The sequence below is a fragment of the Salminus brasiliensis genome, chromosome 18 (assembly GCF_030463535.1).
Source record: "Salminus brasiliensis chromosome 18, fSalBra1.hap2, whole genome shotgun sequence".
NCBI classification, from domain to species: Eukaryota; Metazoa; Chordata; class Actinopteri; order Characiformes; family Bryconidae; genus Salminus; species Salminus brasiliensis.
In genome coordinates this window covers 28,989,720-29,016,473 of record NC_132895.1, presented here as the reverse complement: position 1 = coordinate 29,016,473, position 26,754 = coordinate 28,989,720, and the positions used below count along the sequence as shown (strand labels likewise).

Genomic DNA, 26,754 nt, shown 5'->3' with positions numbered 1-26,754 from the left:
ACACACACATCCTTATAGATACCCTTAAATATAACCTTGCATACCCTTATATATGCACAAAAGGAGTTTAGCTCCGCCCATTCAGTCTACATCCACTTAGCCCTGTCCATTCAGCCTACATTAGCCTTGCCTATTCAACCTACTGCCATTTAGCCCTGCCCATTTGGCATACGCCCATATATCCATATATTCGCACCGCCCACCCAGCCTATAACCATTTAAACGATAAGACGCTAACTTCACTTGTGCTGTTCTGTCTCCACAGGTGAGAACACGTACAAGTGCATCTCGTGCTCCTTCTCCACCATGACCATAAGCCAGCTGAAGGAGCATTCGCTACGGGAGCACGGAGAGACGCTCACCCTGCCTAGGTTGCGAGCTGGAGCCGCCCTCCGCACCACGCGCCCCAGCACCAGCCCCCACACAGATCCCCAGGACGCACCACTCGACCAGGAGACCAGTGGTAAGAACATACCTGGTTGACCTTTCACGTGTGGAGCACACATAAAGCAAAGCTCCATTGATTGGCAAAAGATCTGCAACTGTGCACTTCTCTTCATATCAAAAGGGCTTTGCTGATTCATAATGTTGTGGCAACACCCTAGCAACCACCTGAAATGTCATATGAATTGCTTACCAACCACCGAGCCACCACCAGAGATTTTATATCAACTGCCTAGCAAAACCTTAGCATTCATCTAGCAATAAATAAGCAACCACTTTGCAATGCCTTAGCAACCACCTAAAATACCCTAGCAACCAAGAGAAATACCATCGCAACTACCTCGACAAACCTCAGTTAACACTGGACATGCCTTAGTGACCACCTAACTATACCCTAGCAATCAACAGGAATATTGGGCTTCCCTATTTTAAAATTTTGGATAAGCAATAAGAAGCTAACCTCAGCTAAAACTAAGAGGTCATTGCAGTTTGATAGCAACAGTTGCTAAGTTGTGATCGTCAAGCACTGGAATCTAATCTGGTTGTGGTTCTCACATCACAACCATGAACCTTTTTCCATGTGACTGCTCATTAGGCAACAGTGATTTAGCTCCACCCACTCAACATACAGTGGTTTAGGTCTCCCCATTCAGCCTACAGCACCTTAGCCTTGCCCCTGCCCACCTACAGTAGTTTAGCCTGGATCCACTTAATATATTGCAGATTAGCTCCACCCATTCAATCTACAGCAGAGTAGCCCCACCCATGTTGTGATGAACACACTTCATTGTGACTGCCCATTTGGCCTACAGCAGTTTAGCCCCCCTTTAGCCTAGCATCACCTGTTGCAAGCTAAAGAAGCTTGGTCTGCGTCTGGGGTCAGTGATCAATTATGGTTATTAGATATTAACCATATCTAATAGACGGAATACCTGGTCCACTGGGTTTGGAAGGAAAGGGTTCATTGAATAGCAGTCAGTAGATTCTAGAAATAATGCTCAGGTGCTGCCCTGCATATTAACTGAACGTGAAGGGTTTGAGAATTTGCTGCCGACCATCCGGGACTGAACTTTGACTCCTAATGTAGGCAGTAGTAGCATGCTTCCGCTCCAATTAGCTGACTGTATGAAAAGCTGGTGTCCAGAGACGGAAACACCTGATATGAAATTGCAGCATGGTTTTGCTATTGCGATAACTCTGACTGTGGGTTCAGAGCAATTCAGTCAATTTGCCAGCATTTAAAAAAACAGCATTGTCAGTTTGTGTGTAGGCCCCTCATGCTCGAGTAGAGCAGCAGCTTGGTCATTTACCTCGGACTCGGTCCCTGGCTGTGCCGTGGGTCCCTGCAGGGTTTAAATGTTGGACGGGTATTCGGCTGTTTTGCGCTGTCTGCTGCTTTCTAGAATGTTCCTGGCAGCTGCTGGGCTCTCTCTGCTACTGGCACGCTGGGGCTTCCCCCCGGGCGTATTCGAAGCAAGCACCACTCTGGAATGCACAGCTAGCATTTTCCAGAGCTGCTGCAGCGCTGGGATGGGACGGGATGAGACGGGCCGGGCCCGACCAAGCCCGGCCGCTAGTTCTTATTAAAGTGAGCTGTGAGATGCTAAATGTTTGCGAGCTGCTGGTTAAAGGAACAGTTGATCAGACGTAATTATTGTTTACACCAGAGCCATGAGGCCAATGCAGCCAACAAGTGATGGAAACATATACCTCATCAATTAGCATGATGCTAACTGTGTGCTGACAATCATCACACACTCAAAGATGAAGCTTCTTAGCTGAAGGATAAATTTCAACATAAATCACGCAGTAGTTTGCAGATTGTGTATCGCACACTATATAGACAGAAGTATTGGGACACCTGCTCATTCGTTACTTCTTCTGAAACCAAGGGTATTACTCATTTTGGAGTAACCGTCTGTACGGTCAAGGGATGGTAACAAGTTCAGGAACAAGAGCGTTTTTTAGGTCAGGTGGTGGGTCAGAGGTTAGGTCAGATGTGGGATGATTGCCGCACCTTATCACCAATTCCTTAAATCATCCCAAAAGTATGGGTGGAGTACCATTATTCCAGAGAACACAGTTCCACTTCTCCACAGCTCAATGCTGGGGGGCTTTTTAACCCTCTAGCCCATGCATTAGGCAATTAGATTGCAAATAGAGTCATTACTTATTTTATTTGCTCCAGAGAGTCCTATTCTACTTTTCTGCAGGGGCTAGACAAGCTGCGTGTGCATTTGCTGAATGCATTCTTGAGAAGGGGTGTCCACAAACATTTGGACGTGCATCATGGCTGAAGTGCTGTCATAATATCATATCATATTAAAAGTATTGTGCAAATATCATATTTATATTGCTAAAGTGTTGTGATATATCAGGGCTAAAGTATTGTGATATATCAGGGCTAAAGTATTGTGATATATCAGGGCTAAAGTATTGCAGTATCATATCATGGCTAAAGTATTGTGATATTGTATAATGGCTAAAGTATCGTGATATTGTATCATAGCTAAAGTATTGTGATTATATCATGGCTGAAGTATTGTGATATTGTATAATGGCTAAAGTATCGTGATATTGTATCATAGCTAAAGTATTGCAGTATCATATCATGGCTAAAGTATTGTGATATTGTATAATGGCTAAAGTATCGTGATATTGTATCATAGCCAAAGTATTGTGATTATATCATGGCTGAAGTATTGTGATATTTTATTTTAGCAAAATATTGTGATATTGTATCATAGCTAAAGTATTGCAGTATCATATCATGGCTAAAGTATTGTGATACCATATCATTGCTGAAGTACTGCGATGTCATATCTTTGCTAAAGTATCGTGATATTGTATCATGGCTAAGGTATTGTGATTCTGTATCATTGCTACAGTATTGTGATAATACAGTACCATGGCTAAAGTATTGTGAAATTGCATCATTGCTAAAGTATTGCAATATCATATCATGGCAAACATACTGTATCAAAGCTAAAGTATTGTGATATTGTATCATGACTAAGATATTGCAATGTCATATCAGGGCAAAAGTATTGTGATAATACAGTATCATGGCTAAAGCACTGTGATATCATATCATGACTACAGTACTGCGATATCATTGCTAAAGTATGGTAATAATACAGTATCATGGCTAAAATATTGTGATATTGAATCATGGCTCAAGTAATGTGATATTGAATCATGGCTCAAGTAATGTGATATCATATCATGGCTAAAATATTGTGATATTGAATCATGGCTCAAGTAATGTGATATTGAATCATGGCTAAAATATTGTGATATTGAATCATGGCTCAAGTAATGTGATATTGAATCATGGCTAAAATATTGTGATATTGAATCATGGCTAAAATATTGTGATATTGAATCATGGCTCAAGTAATGTGATATTGAATCATGGCTCAAATATTGTGATATTGAATCATGGCTCAAATATTGTGATATTGAATCATGGCTCAAGTAATGTGATATTGAATCATGGCTCAAATATTGTGATATTGAATCATGGCTCAAATATTGTGATATTGAATCATGGCTCAAGTAATGTGATATTGAATCATGGCTCAAATATTGTGATATTGAATCATGGCTCAAATATTGTGATATTGAATCATGGCTCAAGTAATGTGATATTGAATCATGGCTCAAATATTGTGATATTGAATCATGGCTAAAATATTGTGATATTGAATCATGGCTCAAGTAATGTGATATTGAATCATGGCTCAAATATTGTGATATTGAATCATGGCTCAAGTAATGTGATAATACCATATCATGGCTGAAGTATTAAGACAATATTGTGACATGGCTACAGTATTATGATCCTATCACAGCGTCGCTGAAGTATTGTGATATCATATTCAGGGCTCAAGTATGATGTTAAAATCAGAACGTAGGGCCTCTAGTGATTGCTATCCCTACTTAGAGAGTGTGAAATGCATTGCTGTGGTTTTTGAGTCAGCTGTTGTAGGATTCCTCTCAGATTAAGGTTATCCGTGCATTTGCTGATATTCTGCAGTCCTGCCGTGTCGTTCCAGGTCCCCTGTTCTCTCCACTGCTGTTCCCACCAAAGTAGATAAATCACCCCCGTGAGTGGAATATTAAAAGCGCTTGCTCATCTTCAGTCTTCCCTGAGTGATGTGTTGGTGCTGCGAGTCCAGCGTGAGCTCAAGGAGGCTCAGGCAGGGTTCCTCTTCGCTCTGCGACGTGAGATCTGCATTTTGCGCTGATTTCAGCGCTCAAGCTTTTATCCGCTGACTCCCGCGCTCGGCTGATAGATTGCACCACAAGCATGCTGTATTGATTGAACTGGCCTACGCTCAAGACAGGAAAGCGAGGTCTAGCGAAGTGAGCATGGGAAGAAAGTTTAGGGTGGGGTGAGCAATAAAACAATAACGCTAATGCCGTTTTTTGCTTAAGTGATTATGAAGCAGAAAAGAAAATTGAGCAATTGCTGCTTTTGTACAGCTTCTGTACCATCTAGATGGTAAAGGCTGTCCGTTTATCTCTAGACGACAAGAAGCCTGGCCATTCGCGTCAGCACACACCAGCGGGACAGTTAGCAGAGTTAGCTAGCATCATCAATTTTAAGTTAGCAGAGTCAACTAGCATTACATACAGTATAATATGCATTTTGTTTATATACTCCTACGTACAGAAGCTCACCTATTTTCAGTCATCAGAGTGAACTAGTATTATATACAGTTTATTATATATAGGATTATACTCAGACATTAGAATATTATGACCACATACCTAATACTAGGAATAACCACCCTAGGCTCGGATGACACAAGCAAGTCGCGTTGGTGGTCCACAGTGGGGCGTCGATTTCTCTGAACAGTATTCGTTTCCCTCTGGCATCAACGGCCCGTGGGGGAAACAGTGTTATGCATTTGGGGAGCCCTTAAAGTGCGAGAAGTCGGTTCTCTGTATATCTTCACTATGACGGCTCTAGAACATCCCAAGAAGTTAGCGGTTTCTGAGATGCTACCACATTTCGCTCAGTATCCTACCATCACGCCCGTATATATGTATATAGCGCGTTAGCTTTGCTCAGTCAGGAGAGATTACAGTTAAAAAAAAAATAATAATAAATGTACACCTAACCCTCATTTTCTCTCTCTCTCTCGGTTTACAGATCCGATGGGGTATCTGGAGCCTCCAGACGTTCAGCAGCAACTGACTCACTACCAGCTGGCCTCTCGAAGCCAGGTACCAGCAGTGTCCTGTAGTCCCCCTGGCCCTGGATCTGCCGCTATGCTGGCCCTGGACTCCCCAGGTACTGTTCCACTGCGGCCTGATGCCATCCTCACCTGCGAGTTCTGCGAGTTCAGCTCTGGCTACATGCAGAGCCTGCGGAGGCACTACCGCGACCGGCACGGCGGCAAGAAGCTCTTCAAGTGCAAAGACTGCTCCTTCTTCACCTGCTACAAGTGAGCACCTACATCTGCAGCTTGATGATCTAAATCTGATCTAAAACTGTTCTGGTTCTGATAATATGCGTTCGAGGTACGTCTGCTCAGTCCGGTATTGGCAGCAGCAGAGACCTGGTTTAGGTAACTTCTTTATTAAGGCTCGGCGAGATCTAGTGAAGAGAGGATGCTCAGAAATAATTCACTTAACATATAACAGATGCCCTCACTGGCTAGCATCACCCAGAGAGAGCAAGGCCAGTTACGGTCTCTGGAACTCTCAGACACTGATGGCTAAGTACAAAGCCAATGTTTAGATGGACACATGGTAGCCCCTATGCCACTATAGAGCCCCTTATTCTTAAATATATATAATATTCCATGCTATATATATTTATATATGCATAAATGTAAATTTACGTATTATTGTTTCTCAGTTTAGTAGAAGCAGGAACGGCTTACACTTTCAACAGCTGTTGCTTCAGTAGACTAGGTCTCATTTTTTAGATGGGAAAGGAGTTTTTCTTCAGTATGTTAAGTTAGCAAAATTAGCTGGGGTTAGCTATTGGAGTTTGCTATGTTCAGCTAGAAAAACAATGTTAATTATTTTCAGTCGGCCACATTACCTGGGGTTTGCTTGTGGTCCAAAGTCAACTAGCATTAGCTATTTTCAGGCTGCGACTTTAGATAGTGTCAGTTATTTTCAGTTAGTGAAATTTGCTGGGGTTAGCGGTTTTAAGCCAGACCACTTTGCTAGTGTCAGCTACTTTGCTAGTGTCAGGTTCCCGAGTGAGCCAACGCTAGCTTTTTTTTTTTTAGTTACCAAAGTTTTGCAGCGTCATTTATAGTATATATATATATGTTTAATATATTTGTCCATACTGTATAACTACCTCAATACTGCCCCACATTAGACATTAGAGGCTGCACTGCTGTGTAGAAGAGTGTAAGTCACACGGCCGATGACGGGAGTAACTCATGGTAAAAAGTGAGCGGTGTTTGAATGTGTTCATCGCGTCCACGCCTGGGTCAAATTAAAGCTGTTAAATGAGCACTTCTAGTGGACGCTGGAGGCCTGTTTGCTCTGTGGTCAGATTAGAGGTGTTAATTTAACCCTGCTGATAGCGCTGTGCAGGGAGGACAGTGCTCAGACTGCATCCTTTACTCCCTTCACTTTCCATTTGTACTGTAGCACGAATCACGGATCTGGTTATTGAGGCCAGAACCAAGATTTCCCGACCTCTCTTTATGCTTTCTGTTACTGCGCACTAACTGTAGAACTGATACGAGTCAAAACATTGTGACCATCTCTCTCATAAGCTGTTGTTCTATTGAAATAGCCTCCCTCTACAAGACTTCCAGCCGACACTCAGTTTCCAAAGGTCCTTCCACTGAACTTCTACACTTCATCCCTTGTGTCTCAATGCAGGTCTACCTTCACCATGCACGTTGAGGCCGGACACGCCAGCGCTCCTGAGGAGGGCCCGAAAGACCTGCGCTGCCCCTTCTGCCTTTACCACACCAAATATAAGATCCACATGATCGACCACATCATCCTGCACCGAGGTAAATGCTCTTGCCAGGCGAAAACTCTTAGTCCCTTATACCTTATAAACTTTAGGGGTTGAGATGAAGAGCTTATTAAACCTTTGGGAATGTGATGAACTGTAGAATTGTTATGATTACAGTTTGTGACAAAGAGCTTATAAATTGTTGTTACGGAGTTATGATCTTATAAACTGCAGAGATCATGATGAAGATCTTATGAACAGTATGGGCCGGGATGAAGCGTTTATGAACTGCAAGTGTCCGGATGAAGAGCCTATAAACTGTAATAGCTATGATGAAAAGCTAATAAACTGTAGAGGTTGTGGTGAAGAGCTTGTGAACAGTATGGGCCGGGATGAAGCGTTTATGAACTGCAAGTGTCCGGATGAAGAGCCTATAAACTGTAATAGCTATGATGAAAAGCTAATAAACTGTAGAGGTTGTGGTGAAGAGCTTGTGAACAGTATGGGCCGGGATGAAGCGTTTATGAACTGCAAGTGTCCGGATGAAGAGCCTATAAACTGTAATAGCTATGATGAAAAGCTAATAAACTGTAGAGGTTGTGGTGAAGAGCTTGTGAACAGTATGGGCCGGGATGAAGCGTTTATGAACTGTAAGTGTCCGGATGAAGAGCCTATAAACTGTAATGGCTATGATGAAAAGCTAATAAACTGTAGAGGTTGTGGTGAAGAGCTTGTGAACAGTATGGGTCGGGATGAAGCGTTTATGAACTGCAAGTGTCCGGATGAAGAGCCTATAAACTGTAATAGCTATGATGAAAAGCTAATAAACTGTAGAGGTTGTGGTGAAGAGCTTGTGAACAGTATGGGCCGGGATGAAGCGTTTATGAACTGTAAGTGTCCGGATGAAGAGCCTATAAACTGTAATGGCTATGATGAAAAGCTAATAAACTGTAGAGGTTGTGGTGAAGAGCTTGTGAACAGTATGGTTCGGGATGAAGAGGTTATGAACTGTAAGTGTCCGGATGAAGAGCCTATAAACTGTAATGGCTGTGATGAAAAGCTAATAAACTGTAGAGGTTGTGGTGAAGAGCTTGTGAACAGTATGTGTCATGATGAAGAGGTTATGAACTGTAAGTGTCGGGATAAAGAGCCTTTAAACTGTAATGGTTGTGGTGAAAAGCTTATGAACAGTATGGGTCGGGATGAAGAGCTTATGAACGGGAAGTGTCAGAATGAAGAGCTTCTAAACTGTAATGGTTGTGATGAAGAGCTCATAAACAGTATGGGTCGGGATGAAGAGCTTCTAAACTGTAGAGATCGTGATGAAGAGTTTATAACTGATGTAATCATGTTTTGGCTGTCAGGGATATGTCAGGGTACATGATATACTGGTTAACCTCCCATTTCTGACCCGTTTCTCCTCGTTTCTCCCTCACCACTCTGCAGAGGAGCGAGTGGTGCCGCTGGAGGTCTCTCGCTCTAAGCTGTCTCGTCACCTGGAGGGTTTGGTGTTCCGCTGCCACAAGTGCACATTCACATGCTCGAGTGACGAAAGTCTGCAGCAGCACATCCACAAACATGAGGAGCTGAAACCGTACCAGTGCCAGCTCTGCTACTACGACACCAAACACCGGGAAGAGCTGGAGAACCACTTGCGGGACGAGCACAAGGTCAGGCCTGGCCCGAGACTGGACTCTCAAAAAATTTACAATAAAGTTGAGAAAATGTAGGATTATAAGATGTTCTAAAATGCTGTTCTCAAAAAGAAACTTTGTTTTTGACCCCACAAATATTATTTAGTATCTATGAAGCATTCATTATCTACTATGAATTAATAATGAGCCATGATTAATTCCAAATCTGCTATTAATTGTTCATTAACTGCTATGAATTATTTAGTAACTACTATGAATTATCCATTATCCACTGTGAATTATTCAGTATGTACTGTGGATAATTTAGGAACCACAATTAACTCTACTCTGAATTATTATTATTATTATTATTATTATTATTATCTACTTTTAACTACTGTGGATTATTCACTATCCAGTCTGAATTATTCAGTAACGAATATTATTTAGTAACTAATCTGGGTTATACATTATTCAGTATCTACTATGAATTATTCAGTAACTACTGTAGATTATAAATAATTTAGTAGGTAATCTGGGTTATGAACTATTCTATAACTGCTATGAATTATTTACCATCTATTATGAATTATCCGGTATCAACTAAAAATGATTCACATTTGGTTCATCAATCTAAATCAGTGTTTCTCAGTCTAGTCCATGGGAGTCCTCAGGACGTCCAGAACCTCTACAAATCTGTAGCGCCCTGTAGAACCACTTTACTACAGAAAATGTCACACTTCGGCATCAAAAATCTGAAAATGTGCGCGCATTGTTACCAGGTGATCCGCAACTTTGAGCTGATGGGCCGGGTGAACCTGGACCAGCTGGAGGCTCTGCAGGAGAAGCTGAACTGTCTGAGCAGCGCTGAGGAAGAGGGCGAGGAGATGGAGGAGATGGCGGTTGCTTGCGAAGAGGAGGAAGAGGAGGAGCAAGTGGCAGTGGAGGAGGACGATGAGCAAGTGGCCGCCGTGGAAGAGGAAGAATCAGAGGTCGTCGAGGAAGAAGAGGAGGAGGAAGCTGTGGCTGTTGTGCAGGAGGAGGAAGAGGAGGAGGATGAGGAGCAGATGATGCAGGAAACGGCTGAAACACTAGAGGAGAAGAAGCAAGAAGAGGAGTCAGAAATGCCAGAGGCAGCAGGTACAAGAGCGCACACACACACACACACACACACACACACACACACACACACACACACAAAGTAGTGTGAGGTGAGCTGCGACCCAATAACTGTATGAAATTTATTTCCTGTCTGCTCTCGCAGTGTTTCTGATCTGTAGCTCATGTGGATCTATATCTTCGGGAGGTAGGCCATGAGCTACAGATCAGGCAGAACCAATGGCGGCAGACAGGAAAGGAAGTAGTAAGCATTTGGACACAGCCTAGAACAAAGAGTCAGTATCTGCTATGAACTATTGAGTGATCTTATTAATTAGTCATTGACTACTATTCATGATTCAGCATCCACAATGATTTATTTACTAACTACTATAAATTATTCAGCATCCACTATGAATTATTCAGTAACAACAATGAAATAGTCAGTAAGTTCTAAAAATGATTCCATAACCGTTATGAATTATTCAGTATCTGCTAGGAAGTAATCAGTAGCAACAACAATTCATATCCATATTCAGTATTTACAATCAAGTATGCAGTATGTGCTATGAATTACTCAGTAACTACTAATAATTAGCCAGTGTCCACTATGAATTCTTCAGCGTCTCCCATTTTAGGTACTATAATATGCGAACTACTGAGTGTAAAAGGACTTAATTTCGCCTTAGAAACAAAAACAAATGTTGACACCAGATCTGGTGTGAGTTGGTTTGTTGAGATTCACGAGCCGTTAATGTTTACCTTTGTAAAGATTACTTTAACACAAGCGCAAGCTAATCTACTGCCGCCTGCGTGGTTTGCTGTACTTGGCTTACTGGAAACACAAGTCACCGCTCCTGAGCCTGAAGGAAGGGGCAGGCTGGAGGGACTATTTACAGAAATTCAGAAGAAACTGTGGTGATACATCCGATTCATTGTCTCCATACAGGGAACGCGAGAGAGAGAGCTCTGTAGGGTTAGGCAAGAAAAGAAAGAAAGCCGGGTTTGACCTGCTGTTTGAATGCGCCAAGCAAAGCCAGAGTCCTGAACTTCTTATTGTGCCTCTGTGTGCTCACACTGTGTTCAGCGACTCTCTGTAGCTGCGCTCTTTTGTTTCCTTCTTAACCTTCAGAGCCCCAAGCCATTCTTCAAACATAAGCTCAAACTTAATAACTCTGTGTCTGCAGGCTCCACAGAAACTAACATAGACATTTGCACATTCTAGTGCAAGGTTCATCGGTTCTGGTGTAACTTTTTAATGAGCTGCTGAAACACACCGTATATAAATGCCAACAGGTCTTATGAAGGTCTGTGGAAAAGTTACAAAAAAAATGGAGCCACATTAGAAAAGTTCTCATTGGTGCTTTTTTTTTTTTTTAGACTCGCCTGTAGAGGGCGCTAGATGTTGCAGGAAATTCAGCAGGACAAGACTGTTAGAAAGTAAACAAATACTTCTGTTTAATTCCCGTGAGACGTTGGACCGAAGGCGAAGTTCCTGACAAAGTGAAACACAAGATTTTTTTTCACTTATTTCAGTAAGCGACCTGTAACTATAAACGACCAGTAAGATGGACAGAATTTTAAGGCGCTAGTATTGCCTAGTTTACGTTGCCTACATGTTTTAGGGGAAAAAAAAACAAAAAAACATTGAGCATCCGTCTTCTGAAGTCAAGTCTCACAAATCTAAAGCTGCAATCAGCTGAGAGGAGCTGAAACACAGATAACCCCCCTGTCCTAACCACAGCAGATAGCGCCACAGTTTTATACTAAAAAGTCAGTGTGCAGCACAACAAATCCTTGTTTAAAGACATTTCGAAAGAAATGTCTGAACGCGGCCACAGGAGGGCGCTGCCGGAACGGTAAGAGAATATAAAAAGCTTAAAAGAGAAGTTTAAAGAAAAAAGAGTGTTTATGTTTATTTATGTTTACAGCATTTAGCTGACGCTCTTATTCAGAGCGATTTACAAGGTTACTCGTATTACAGAGGTGGGCCAATGTGCCAGTGTAGTGTTAGGAGTCTTGCCCAAGGACTCTTATTGGTGTAGCGCAGCACAGTCACCCAGACCAGGAATTGAACCCCAGTCTCCCACATGGTGTGGAAGCTCACTGGCAGGTAGTGGTGTTATCTGTTGGGCCACACCAACCACACAAAATAGTGCAAAATAAATAAGTGAGCGTGGCCAAATAACGTGCCCTTTTTACAGCAAGCCTGATGACATTCTCGGAGACGAGCCCAGCTGTCTAAAGACGAAACCTCATGTGAAAACATTGCTCTTTTGCGCATGAATGCAAAATATGTTGGTAACACAACACTCCAAGTTAGACGCAATCACTCGCTGTAGAAGTTTCACATGAAAACGGACAGCACACAGTATTGCATTAATATACACCATATGGACAAAAGTATTGGAACACTTTCTTGTTCATGGTTTCCTATGAAATCAAGGGTATGAAAGATGAGAGTTTATCCTTCTACAGCTGTTAGTGAGGTCAGGGGTTTATGATGAACACCACACCACTCTCATCGTCCCCAATCTATTCCGAAAGTATTGAGTGGAGAACCATCCATCATTCCACAGCTCAAAGGCTTCATATATCCCTCTAGCCCACGCCTGGCATTAGGCATGCTGCCAATAGGTTGATGGTTATCTGCTCCAGGGAGTACTATTCTGTAGGGAGTACTTCTCTACAGGGATTAGCTGTGTGTGCAGTTAAAATCTATGGGTGCGCCTTAAAGCAGCTGAATGCAATGCAATATTCAAAGGGGTGTCCACAAACATTCGGACATAACAAAAACATTGGTTAGTTTCCATGCGGAGGAGCTCATTTTCTGATCATTATCGATTTTTTTTTCATGTCTTTTTCTCTGTGCTGGATCTAATTTCCGGCTGACTTCAGGTGTCCCAATGGTGACCTCTCCGGGAGGCAGCAGTTGTGGCCTGCTGTCCGGTGGTGAGAAGCGTTTTCCCTGCGAGTTCTGCGGCCGAGCCTTCTCCCTCAGCATAGAGTGGGAGCGCCATGTTCTTCGTCACGGCATGTGAGTCTCTCTCTTATGCAGCAGTACTGCTCCTGCTAATAATAATAATAATAATAATAATAATAATAATGTGTCTAAAAGTATCTGGACATCCCTTCTAATGAGTTACTTGGTTACTTTAAGGAGCCCACATGGCGTTCACACACAATCTAAATTATGGGTGTAAGAAAATAACGATAAACCTTAATGTCGCGATATTCTGTTTTGCGATATTGTATCGATTCTCAAAAAACCAGTACCGATTTTTAATGAATATTTCACACGTAAAGATTCGCGGCAGTTGATGATTTTGTGTTGTATTTAAATCCCAAAATCAAATATTCAGGGAACACAACGAATCTGAAAGCACACTTAGCAGAACAGCGAACCACTGCCGTTAAACGAGTGGATCCCTCTCAGCTCATTCTGGAACAAGTTCACACGTCTAAGTTACCACCGACCTCTACTCGTGCAACCAAAATAACTCAGTCAGTGCTTTATTTCATTTGCAAAGACATGAGCCCTCTCAGTGTTGTAGAGAATGAAGGCTTCGGTAATATGGTGAAAACAATGGAGCCAAGTTACAGCATACCCTGCATTTTCTTTACTAAGTACTGAGAAATGAAAAACTGACAGACAGACAGAAGTACAGCAGAATGTTAACCCTTAAAGCAGGATCTAAAAATATACTGTCTGTTTACAATGTTTTATTTTCTTAATTTATTTACCTAAAGAATCCTTCTCTCTCTCACACAGTTCTCTCATGTTTTATTTTCTTCATTTATATATATATGTATATAAATGAAGAAAATAAAACATGAGAGAACTGTGAATTTCTGTTAAACTGTTAACAGTAGTAGTAGGTTTTGGATGTTAGAGATTCCACTGTTCTGACTGCATGAAAAGTAAACATTTTCACTCACTTTTTATGCATGTAGTGGTTTGTTTTTAATACTATGACAGTTTACCTAAAATTAGATTCAAAAATGGTAAAATATTGCCTTGCTTAAAGTATCACAGTATATCGCAATATATTGAATCGTAACCCCTGTATTGTGATAAATATCGTATCGCCAGATCCTTGCCAATACACAGCCCTAATCTAAATACAGTGACATGCAAAACTCTAGGCACTGTGGTCAAAACTACTGTGAATATTTAAGTAAGTAAAGATTAACTTCGAATGGTCTAAAGTTAGATAGTAAACACTGTTTTCATTTATGTACAAATTTTTGACAAAAAAGGAAAGAAACCACAATCATCTTTATGAAAGGCCAGGTCATGCAAATTGCAAAGCCTTAAAAAAAAAATTCGACTTCTCAAACCCAGTCCCAACAATCATCAGCCATGGCTTAGCTCCTCCAAGTAGCTGCTTAGCACTTTGACCATTAAATTAACTGATGAAGTATGAAAAGACTATAAGAAGATGGCAGATTCTCAGGCCTGTATTGTAATTAAGAAATGGCAGTTAACAGGAACGGTGGAGGTCAAGTTAAGGTCTAGACACCCAAGAAAACAGAGAGAATTCCTTATAGAATTTCTAGAAAGGCAAAACTCCCATGTGACTGCAGAAAGACCTTCAGAAAAGTTTGCGGTGCACTGCCCCACTGTGCAGCAACATCTGCACATCAAGTCATCAGAAGAAAATCTTTTTTTGCATCCTGCAATGTTTACTATTCAGTGCCAGTAGTTTTAAAAGGAAAATCTAAATAATCTGATGTATTTTGTCCTGTAGACGGAGTCCAGTTAAGACCAACCTTTTTGGTCATCATGAGCAAAGGTGTGTTTGGAGAAAATAGCGTTATAAGCTGTGATACTTTGCAAGATGATGATCATTCAGGGTGCCCAACTTTGGCTTCGGGTCTGCAGTAGTCATTAAAAGTGGTATTTTGGGTTGAATTTGGAGAAAGCAGTTGTTCTATTAGTTGTGTTGAGCTGTTTAAATTGGCTTGCCAGTTTTGCCATGAAGCCGTATGTGATTTTATTTCGAGCACCTCTGTAGTGTTAAAACTGACCTGCATTCTAAATTCTCGTTTTTAATCCCGTTTAGGACTTTTAACAGCAGCAGGACAGCCACCAGCCCCACCCCTGCAGTCGGAACCACTGGTCACCTGACCATCGGCCTGGTGCCCGTGATGGACACGGGGCTCGACCTATCCATGAGCAGCATGGAAGCAGAGAGAGCGCATCAGTCTGGCCAATCAAACAGTCAAACTCAAATCGAGGAAGACGACAAAGATGCCCACGAGACCAAAAATGATCTGTAGGATTGTAGAGTTCAAAGGTGTTGAAGACGCGTTTGGCTTTAGACCATGTGACATGGCTCGAGATTTTTTTTTTTTTTTTTTTTCATTGGTGTTGTTGTTGGAAAACGAAAACGTAGGCTGCTTTTCACAGACACTTGATTTGAAGAAGAAGAAAAAAAGAAAAAAGCAAGAACTCTTCATGGTTTGGAGCATCGTTAGATTTTAAGTGTTAAACATTGATATTATAGGTTGTGTTACATCCTAGCTGTTTGTTAAATTTGCTGATCCTTAAGAAGTGTGACTTGGTCCCATAGGACAGATGCTAATATATTGGTAACCAATAGTTGAAGAAACTGTAAGGGCTCTGTTCAGGTCAGATCGGCAGTTCCTTTCGTGCAGTCCACATTCGCTACCCCCATTTGTTTTTGCACCAGTGGTAATATTAAATATTATCATATTTGATATGTAGTACGTACATATGATCCTGATTATCACTGGCTTTATTATTAATGCCAAAAAGAGGATTTTTACATTTTCTTAAGAAAATATTTCATTGGCACATTTTGAATGTAATAAAACAACTCATGCTTATTTTATAGGTAAGTATCGTCCGTTTGGAGAACAGTACGTTTTTTGTATGTATTGAGAAAAAGGGCCTGACTGATATATCCGCTGAGCAACCGAAACAATGCAGATTTTGTATTGATGGCCTAAGACTTACATTTGTTCACAGCTTTGGTGGTATTTAAATCCACAATCTCACAAACATAGTGATTCAAACTCATGACCTCCTGACAACCAGATAAAACTTTACACAGTAGTAATCCGTCTTATTTAACACCAGGACAGTAAGACAGACTGAACAGGATAATCTAAACAGTGAACAACTCCTAAATGGTGCAGTCGTCTAAGCACTAGGAGGTCCTAGGTTCAATTCCCGGTGGTGCCACAGCGGTCATTGGCTGCCACAGCCTACAGGCTTTGCTTTGTCTGGGATGATAGGACAGCCCGCCAGTGTGGACTGAGTGTTACCTGACATAGCATGATTAGCAGTCAGTGCTCTCCTTCAAGCTGTTGAATGGTGCAATAACATTATGTATGGGATTCAACCTCATAACCTCCTCCTGATAACCAGATAATACTTTATATTTTAGTTGTTCGAGCCTGAATCCGTCCTATTTACTTTTAAGACAGACGAACAGGCGAATCTGTACACTGAACAGCTTAGCAGTGGAGCAGTCGTCTAAGCACTTGCTCATTCGGGAGGTTGTATGTTTAGTTCCCAGAGTCCCAGAGAGCATAACTGGCTTCACTCTCACTAGGAAGCACGTTCTAGCCTTCACCCTCCCAGCACTGGTGGCGCAATGTGATCTGGGGAGAGTCCTACGAGGTGGGACGATCAGTCAGGCCCTAATTTAGATGTGTCCCATCACCGTTTTCAGAGCAAAACAGCAGAGTTCAGAGCAGGATCAGCTCTGTATCCTCTCACCACAGACGCAGCACAACAACCCCCCCCATCATTATCCATTTAAACGTCAAAGCAAATGTGCCGAAGGTGGTTCTGCGCCGGTTCTCAGCGATCTGCGATCTGACCTGGACACTAACCCATACGGTTCCTGTATTTTTACATTTTTAGCCTTGTGTTAATCTTCCTGTAGCTGAATTCCTTCAGGAATAGTCGCCATCTTATTTATCTGTGTATCAGACGTTTGATTTTTAAACACGTTTTTAGAAAGTCGACACTGGCCCCAAAGTTTTTTGTAGCAAATTGCTACTGTAGTTTTGTATTATTTTATTTGATTTGATTTGAATTTTTCTTGGTTTAGTGCTGCTTTTTAGGCATGTTCTGCACTCCCTCATGTGTACCTGCGAGCTTCTCTCTGGACTGTTCCACAAAAATAAAAAAGACAAAAAAAAAAAAAAAAAAACACATAGCGAAAAACACCGGCAACCTCTAGCACCTTCAGTTCGGTACTGCTGTGGTGCAACCTTTGACCTTTTGCACCAACGACGCCGGCTCTTTTTTTTATTCCGAGCAGCTACCCCAGACACTTGTTTGTTTTTTTTTCTGTTTCCCGCCGGGCCAACGGAACAGAAGCGAAGGCCGGTTCCCATTGGTCGCCCGGAAAGCCTGGCTGTGTGCTCATCCTTAAAGGGGCAGAGATGAAGTAGGGCACAGATCGACAGATTGTACGGCGGTGGATGGAAGTTGCTGCTCAGATACCCCGAAGCCTTATTCGACGTGCATTTGCGCGTGGTTTGAATGCTTTTCTTCCCGACGCCGGTGGTTGGCGCAACGAAGCCGGCGTCATGAAAACCGATCAATTGACCAGGAGCCATGAAATCACCGGTAGAAACGCTATAAAGGGGGCAGAGGGAAAATCTTCTCGGTACCAAATGTGTCAGGCTCCCGGCGGCCTCCCAAGCAGCCCTCCATGCGATTGTCCTTCCTGACTCCTCTTTTCGGCAAGTGGTGGGGAGGTGGGGTGGGAGTAGAGACCCAGACATCTTCTGGGTCCTCTGCATGCAGTCTTTTTTTTGCAGCCATGTATAGAAAAAGAGAGAAAAAAAAAAGAAAAAAACCTTCTTGTCAAGTGTTTTGAGACTGTGGTGTTTCAGAAAGGAATACTGTACTCTTTCCTTTAGGTGTCGTCTTCATATTTAACGAGAGGAAAAAAAAAGAAAAGAGGTAATCTTTTTTTTTTTCAACTCTCCAATGTTCAAAGCTGTTGTGCGATGTCTGGTTTAGGAAAAAAGAAAACGAAAAAACTAAAGTTTCTCTTCTTTTTGTACCTTTAAAACAAGAAAAAAACAAGAAAAAAAAAACAAAAACAGTCCTGAGGGGGTGGAGGGGGTGGGTTGGGGTGGATTGGGTGCTCCTCGTTTCCTTTATAAGGACTAGCCTAACCTTTCTAAAAGACAAACCCGTTTCGCGAAATAAATAAATAAATAAATAAATAAGCTTTTGGGGCGCCAGGCCGACAACCGACGCGCCCAAATCGTAACACACTGGATACCTGTATATATGATTTTGCGTTTTTTGTTTGTTTTTTTCCCATTTGTTTTGTTTTGTTTGTTTGTTTGTTTGTTTTAGTTTCCGTTCGTTTCCCCTCCTCTCTTCTGACTGTTTCGGAGTTCACCATTGTTCGACTTACAGTAGCTCCTCTCCATCATGCCTTTTTTCCTCTACCCCCTGTGAAAGCCCACTCCCCGGCGATGGGTTTGTGATGTTGACTAGAATGGTTGTTTACAATTTTATTCCATTTATTTCTGGATATTCTGTAAATATTGTAATTCATTGTTTTTTTAACTTGTTAATAAAGTTATCAGATAACGGCGCCCGTCGTCCTCCCGCAAGTGCTTGGTGTCTTTCCTTCCCAATGGAAGGCAGAGAGGGGGAGAAAGGAAACGCGTTTCGCCTTCGAAGACGAAACCAGAGAACCACAATATGAAACCTATTCTCTCTTCTCTTTTTTCCCCCCGCATTAAATTCCACATTTGAAATTCATCTGTTGCTGTAGAGCCGTCCCTGGTGGTGCCTTCAGACGCGGACGCCCTGGCTCAGGAGCCGCCCGCCTCTTCTCATGCTCGTCACGACGCGCTGGTGAGGAGAGGAGCGAGAGGATAAGTTCTTAAGGAAGCCAGCTCCGGGGAAAGCCAGTGGCAAAAGAAAGGGAATAAACAAGGAATGCGCGCTTTCAAGGACAAAGTGCTGCAGATGGAGGAGATGAAACAGACAAACGGGGATCGGGACTCGGCAGCGGAGTTACTTCGCCCTCGCAGTTCCTCTGCTCTGCTTTCCGTGGGTTCAAAAAACAGTGGACAGGAAGACACGGTAGCTGGGGCTGTGTCTGAAACTCTACTCTTATGGGTAATTTTACAGGAAAGAGACTTATCCCTAGTCCTGGACTGCGTTTTCCTTTCAGTGGAGAACCCCCATCCAGGACTAGGATTAAATCTCTATCCAGGGAACGGATCTGCTGGTTTTGGCTACCTGGCACTACACACTGTTCCCTAAATAGTGGGCAATACTGAGCTGTTATCTGTTTACTGTGCTATCTGTTAAGTATACTTAACGCACTCTAAAGTGCACTATTTTTGGATAATATCCAAACCCATACACTGCTAACTTGTTAGTGTACCATTTTGGGCTTCATAGTGCGCTACTGTGGGCCATATCCAAAACTCCACCATATTTCTTCCACATTCTTAGTGCATACTTCATAGTGCACTATTTTGTGCCGTATCCAAAACTACACACTATGCACCACATTTTGATATACTGATCAGTAGGTAAATCAGCATTCAGTAGCCAGAGCTTCTGCCAATCATCACTCACAAGCCAGAAGGCAAGCCAATCAGCAATCGGTAGCCAGAATGCCAGCCGATAACCACCTACTAGCCAGAACTCCTCAGTGGCCAGAATGCTAGTCAGTCAATCGGCATTCAGCATCAGAAGCCAGAATGCCAGCCAATCAGCAATTAGTAACTAGAACACATGGAACATATTGTAATGGAGCACATTTATCATGATGTATAGAGAACATGAAACCCAAACAGGTTGTCGAATACAGAAGATGGTAGATAGACATGACTGAACACTCCCAGGATGGCAGAAAGAACACCAGGCAGTCAGCACTCAGTAGCCAGATCACCACACATTCAGCACTCAGTAGCCAGATCACCACACATTCAGCACTCAGTAGCCAGATCACCACACATTCAGCACAGTGTAGCCAGATCACCACACATTCAGCACTCAGTAGCCAGATCACCACACATTCAGCACTCAGTAGCTAGAATGTCAATCAGCAATAGGTAACCAGTCATTACTCAGCAGCAAGAATGCCAGCCAGTCATTACTCAGTAGCCAGAATGCCAGCCAATCAGCACTCAGTAGCTTCTGTCATCTTTATTCAGCGAGGACTCGCTCGGGAGGTATGTCGGCCATTTTTAATAGAATAGGAGGAATAGGAAAAGGCAAGGCTTTCCATGAACAGGCCCTGGTAACACACGCCAGATCTGACATCTCAGCTTATCCCATTGCTAAGTGTGTGTCCACTCAAGGTCAGAACCCTTGACGGGTTTTTCACTGGCCGCTGATTTGAAAACGTGCTCCAGGGTTGGAGAGGACAAAGACAAAGTCTGATGTGGACGGACACATTGATTTTCCACACACACACACACACACACACACACACCTCTACTGCCTTCAGTCACAGCTTTTATAAAGCGAAGTGACAGACAGTCATTTAGACCGTGAAAAACGACAGGCGAGCACGTCTGATATTCATGATCCCCCTCCGCATCCCCCCGGTTCTAGAAGAATGAGTGGATGAGGAGAAGAAAGGAGGTGTGACCTTCAAGGCTTGTGGAAGCAGGTTAAGCTGGCAGATGTTCCAGTGTGAGGATGGTATCTACAGAATGGAGGAACACATACTGGATGGCAGAAATTGAACATATTTATAAATTTATAAATATTTAAGGTGGTAGGTCTGGAATTTGCCCCCCGATGGGACACAGCAGACCACAGAAAGGTTGGTAGATATGTACATAAATGGTGGAGCACATTTGGAATGGCGAATATAGAACATAAAACATTGTGAAACACAAATGTTGATAGATAGAGAATGTGATGGAGCACATACAGGATGGTAGATACAGAACATGGTGGAACCCAAACAGAGAACATGGTAGAGCCCAAACGGGATAATAAATAGAGAAGGTGGTGGAACGCATACGCAGATGGTAGGTGGGACATGTTTAAAATGGTAAATAAAGAACATGGTGGAACCAAAACAGGGTGGTAAGAAGATGATGGTGGACAACAGAAATATCTTGAATCTGACCAAACTAATAATAAATAAAAATTCTATGAAAATGAACAAATGAAAATCCGACATTGATTTTGAACCATGCTTTAACAGAATTATTTTAAAATAAACTCATGAAACAGGCCTGGACAAAAATTATGGTACCCCTGACAATAATGTGACCAAAGGGACAAGTTAAATCAAGGTGTGTCAACTAATTAGCATCACAGGTGTCTGCAATCTTGTAATCAGTCAGTGGGCCTATATATAAGGCTACAGGTAGTCACTGTGCTGTTTGGTGACAGGGTGTGTACCACACTCAACATGGACCAGAGGAAGCGAAGGAAAGAGTTGTCTCAGGAGATTCGAAAGAAAACTCTAGACAAGCATGTTAAAGGTAAGCAGCTCTGTTTTCTCCAAGCAGCTTGATGGTCCTGTGACTACAGTTTCAGATATTATTCAGAAATGTATCTATAGGATTGTAGCCAACCTCCCTGGACGTGGCCGCAGGAGGAAAATTGATGACAAATCAAAGAGACAGATAATACGAATGGCAACAAAAGATCCCAGAATAACTTCTAAAGAGATTAAAGATGAACTTCAAGCTCAAGGAACATCAGTGTGAGATCGCACCATCCGTCGTTGTTTGAGCCAAAGTGGACTTCATGGGTGATGACCAAGGAGGACGCCATTGTTGAAAACAAATCATAAAAAAGCCAGACTGGAATTTGCCAAACTACATGTTGACAAGCCCCAAAGCTTCTGGGAGAATGTCATATGGACAGATGAGACAAAAATGGAACTTTTTTGCCAAGTCACATCAGCTCTGTGTTCACAGACGGAAAAATGAAGCATCAAGAAAAGAACACTGTCCCTACTGTGAAACATGGAGGAGGCTCTGTTATGTTCTGGGGCTGCTTTGCTGCATCTGGCACAGGGTGTCTTGAATCTGTGCAGGGTACAATGAAATCTCAAGACTATCAAGGGATTCTAGAGAGAAATGTGCTGGTCAGTGTCAGAATGCTTGGTCTCAGTCGCAGGTCATAGGTCTTGCAACAGGATAATGACCCAAAACACACAGCTAAAACACCAAAGAATAGCTAAGAGGAAAACATTGGACTATTCTGAAGTGGGCACCCTTCAAACCTGAGACAACTGGAGCAGTTTGCTCATGAGGAGTGGGCCGAAATACATGCTTAGAGGTGCAGAAGTCTCACTGACCGTTACAGGAATCATTTGATTGCAGTGATTGCCTCAAAAGGTTGTGCAACAAAATATTTAGTTAAAGGTACCATCATTTCCATCGTTTCATGAGTATTGTTTTTCTGAATTCTGGTGACGCACAGTTGAAAAGCAATGTCTGACTATCATTGGTTAATTTTCATAGCATTTTAATTATTATTACTTTTGTCAGATTCAAGTTATTTCTGTGACCATTGTGGGTTTTTCTTTCATTAACCAAGGGGTACCAACAAGTGTGTACAGGATGGTAGACACAGAACATGGTACAACATGTACTGAATGGTAAATCGAGAACATAATGGAACACACCGGATGAAAGATACAGAACATGATGGAACCCAAATATGATGCCAAACAGAGAACATGGTAGAGCCCAAGCAAGATGGTAACTAGAGAAGATGGTGTAACACATACACAGAATGGTAGATAGAGAATGTGGTGGTAAATAAAGAATAGACATAACCCAAACAGTATGATATTTTTTTTAAAATTTAACATATTGTAATGTAACACACTATCATGGTGTATAGAGAACATGAACCCCAATCATATATCCAATAGAAGATGGTAGAACACCTACAGGATGATAGAGAGACATGATTGAACACTCAGGATGGCAGAAGGAGAACATGATACACTTACAGGATAGTGGCTTCAGAACTACGGTAGAAGACATACCATGGTAGATAGAGAACAGGATGGAACACATCGGATGGCAGAAAGAGAACATGGTGGAACCCAAACATGATGCCAAACAGAGAACCTGGTGCTAGTCCAAACAGGGTGATATATACAGAATGGTGGAATGGTGGAACACACATGCAGGAAGGCAGGATGGTGGAACACACATAGGATGGCAAATATAGAACATGGTGGAACCCAAACTGGATGGTGGAACACATACAGGATAGCAGACAGAGAATGTGATGCAACACATTCAGGATGGTAGATAGAGAACATGATGGAACCCAAACTAGATAACATTTACCATCCATCTACCATCCTGTTTGATGGACCTCAAACAGGATGGTAGGTGGAGAATGGTGTGGAACACATTACACGATGGTATACAGAGAACATGGTGGTTATCCGTGGAGAGGTGACCTTCCAGAAAGTGAACGAGCACAGCTCTCCTGCGGTGAGTATCCAGGGCGTATTTTCTGAAGTGCTTGATTTCACAGGTCTAACGTCATCTTTTAAAAGTATGTGTGAGACGCGAGGGATCAGGGAGTAATCTCAGTAGCTCATCTTCACACAGACTTGAGACCCCAGGGACACGGCTCTGTCTGGCTTAGCACTACTAAAGGAATGGCTGATGAGAAACGCCAGCCGTGGTTTTAACTGACGGCGTGACCGGGCCGAAGGCAGCGACCTCATCCAGACCTTGACATATTAGCACCAGCGCCATGAAATCCCCTCTTCACACTTTGACTTGTCCCAAGTTCACACTCAGAAATCATTTAATTAAAACGATCATAATTAGTTTCATTCCAGCTATACGCAAGTGTACACTATTACGAAATGAGTTTAGCCTAGGGTACTGAGGTATGAACTCAAGATGCTTTCTAATGCGCTTGGTCTTGAGTTGGACTTGGTGGTGTTTGTACTCATACTTGGACTTATCTTGCTTCCAGCAGTATTTGCATTTGTTCTTGTCTAGGACTCAATTGTTTTCATTCTCTGAACTGTCATAGACTTGATAATATTGGTCTCAATAGTATCAATGATATTTGTACTCAGACTTGTCTAGCTCTCAGCAGTATTTGTATTGGACACAATAGTATTTATGCTGAAACTTGTCTTGGAATATAGTATTCATACTCAGACTTGTCTTGGACATGTACTGTACTCTATGACTTCATAGTATTTTGTTTTGAACTTATCTATACTTTTGTATATGTACCTGGATTTGTATGGGACACAATAGTATTCACACCTAAACTCGTCTTGGACTTAATAGTATTTGTTCTTGGACTTGTCTGCAACTCATTAGTATTTGCACTTTGATTTGTATTGGACTCTACAGTATCCCTATTCTTATTGTTGTGGACTATTTGTACTTAGACTTAGTCAAGACACAATGTTGTTTGTACTTAAACTTGAAGAATAGTGTTTGTATATGGACTTTTTTTAGTATAGACATTATATGTAATAAGACTTCTCTTGGACTTGTTTGGGACTCAATAGTATTTTTACTTAGACTTGTCTTGGTCATGATAATATTGGTACTTGAACTTGTCTTAGTCTTGACAATAATACTGACCATATTTATATTAGAAGTATAAATGTCTTGAACTCTATATATGTTTTTTTTGTCTCTGATTTGTCTTAGTCTGGATATAGTTTGAACTTGTCTTGGCCTCAACAGTCTCTCTTTTTTTGGATTGTGTAGTATTTTGTACTCTTAACTTCACACTCACATCTGAACATTGTCTTTTTTTGACTTCAACTAATCACTGTCTTGTACCTGCTTCAGACTCCACAAAGGTAATCCTGACTACAGCCTTACTTTGGGCTATTATGGGTTATATGCCAGTATATACAGCATCACAGAAGTGATGTACAGGCTGCATTACAGTTGTGTAAGACGTTGCAAAGGTTATCCTTGCAGAAAGGTGTGCAAGATATTGCTACTGTATAAAAAAGGTGCAAAGGCCACCTGCAGGACTCCCAATTCAGACCGTGTAGAGTTCACAGTGTGCAGTACGAGTTATTGTGGAGCTCTCAGATACTGATTCAGATATATAGTGTATACAGAAACAGATAAAGTGCAGTGCAGTCTGAACAATGGTAGGTAAACAGACATGCCAGATAAGTGTTGAGATCATTGGGTTTGGATTCGGTGAGGAAGTAATGATCAATGACAATTAAAGCCACTTCTAGACATTTCCTCTTGGTTTGACTCAACTAGAGAAACTGTAATATTCTATTATAAGAGTTTTGTTTGTTTTAAGATTCCAAAACCCCTGAAACTAGCAAAAGTAGTTTCAAGTTAAAAAGTTTACAAACGTAACATCATACAATCATCTCAAATTGAGAAACACTGCCCTCTATAAAAGGCTAGGTTGTTTACAGTGCTGTTTAGCACATGTATAGTCATAGCATCATAGCAACAGAGTAAGAGGAGCAGCACTGTGTTACCTGAGTTTCCAGGTGGTGTGTCTGTTTTTAACATTGCTTTGAAAAGATGGCGGACTCAGGAAAATACACTTCGCATTCCTCACACATAAAAGAAAGGGCGAGGGGAAGGGGTCACGTCCTGCAACATTCCGAGGCACATGAGTTATCCAGTCCCACCGGCGAATACACAAAACCTCTGGGTGAAAGTGCGCAGGAAAGACTGGAGGTCGTACCAGCGAAGGAATTCACAGCTTGTGAGCGGAAGCAAAATTTACTTGTGTCACAGCATTCATTTATGATTTTGCAGAGTGCAGTGGACACGTACTGTGAGAACTTCACCATTCCAGTGACGATGCATGTTGCTGAGGCCTTGCACATACAGAGAATGAATGAATGCAGGTGTTCACATGTTGATTATTCTTCTATTTAAATGATTAAATTTATTTATCAAACTAGTTTTGTTAAAGGACCGTCAGGGAGCGGTCCCAAGTGCAGAAAGGAAAGGATGGGTCTTAAATGATGTAAGGGTGTGGGTAATGTGACTGTTTTTGTGCACTGTGGGAGGAAAGTTAATCCCAGCTGGTTTTGAACCAGCAGCCCTAGCACTGCTGGTCCAACACCTTACCACTGCGCCACCAGCAAGAACGGGGAAACCTCTTTAAAATAGTGAAATTAAGGTGCAGGAAAACCAAACAAAGAAGACACCAAGATGGCGTAGCTCAGACTACAATTATTAATAAAACAAAGAAAATCAAATAAATGCACCTGCTTTCCTGCTTTCCTGCTTTCCATACCAGTCACCCCTCTACAAAGGTGGGCCAGAAGTGCTGTTTGTCACAGTCATAAATGCTGTGACCACCAGGTGTTTCTGGTTGGCACTGATTACCCCTAGGATTTCTGGGAATTGGAGTTCCCCTGGGTAACAGTGCCTCGATGCGGTCGCCCTCTGCTGGTAGGCAGCGACACACACTGACCCCCTACAAGTCTATTCCGAATGAGGTTGTTTTCCGATTGAACTATTAGTTGGGTTATTAACAGATTATCAGTCTGCATATAAACGTGGCTATTGATGCATTGGAATTGCAGAACTAAAATATTGGTGACGTTAATTCTTGTGTAAACAAATGCACAAGTAAACAATCAAGGTCAGCAAGAATCACTGAGATCATGTCCATATATAGTCCATATATATATT

The 26,754-nt window shown here is 42.0% G+C and overlaps 1 protein-coding gene across 7 annotated transcripts in view; it reads left to right on the top strand.

The window, feature by feature from the left end:
- The window catches only part of znf462 (zinc finger protein 462), an 83,320-nt gene extending 64,598 nt beyond the window's left edge, over positions 1-18,722 (top strand). For all 7 annotated transcript variants that reach the window (XM_072661411.1, XM_072661406.1, XM_072661407.1 and 4 more), the window contains 7 exons: positions 266-463; positions 5,606-5,900; positions 7,309-7,445; positions 8,837-9,060; positions 9,807-10,164; positions 13,021-13,159; positions 15,189-18,722. In XM_072661411.1, the coding sequence (XP_072517512.1) occupies positions 266-463; positions 5,606-5,900; positions 7,309-7,445; positions 8,837-9,060; positions 9,807-10,164; positions 13,021-13,159; positions 15,189-15,405 (1,568 nt within the window). In that variant the 3' untranslated portion in view covers positions 15,406-18,722. The remainder of the gene's footprint in view (positions 1-265; positions 464-5,605; positions 5,901-7,308; positions 7,446-8,836; positions 9,061-9,806; positions 10,165-13,020; positions 13,160-15,188) is intronic.
- The last annotated feature ends 8,032 nt before the right edge of the window (positions 18,723-26,754 follow it).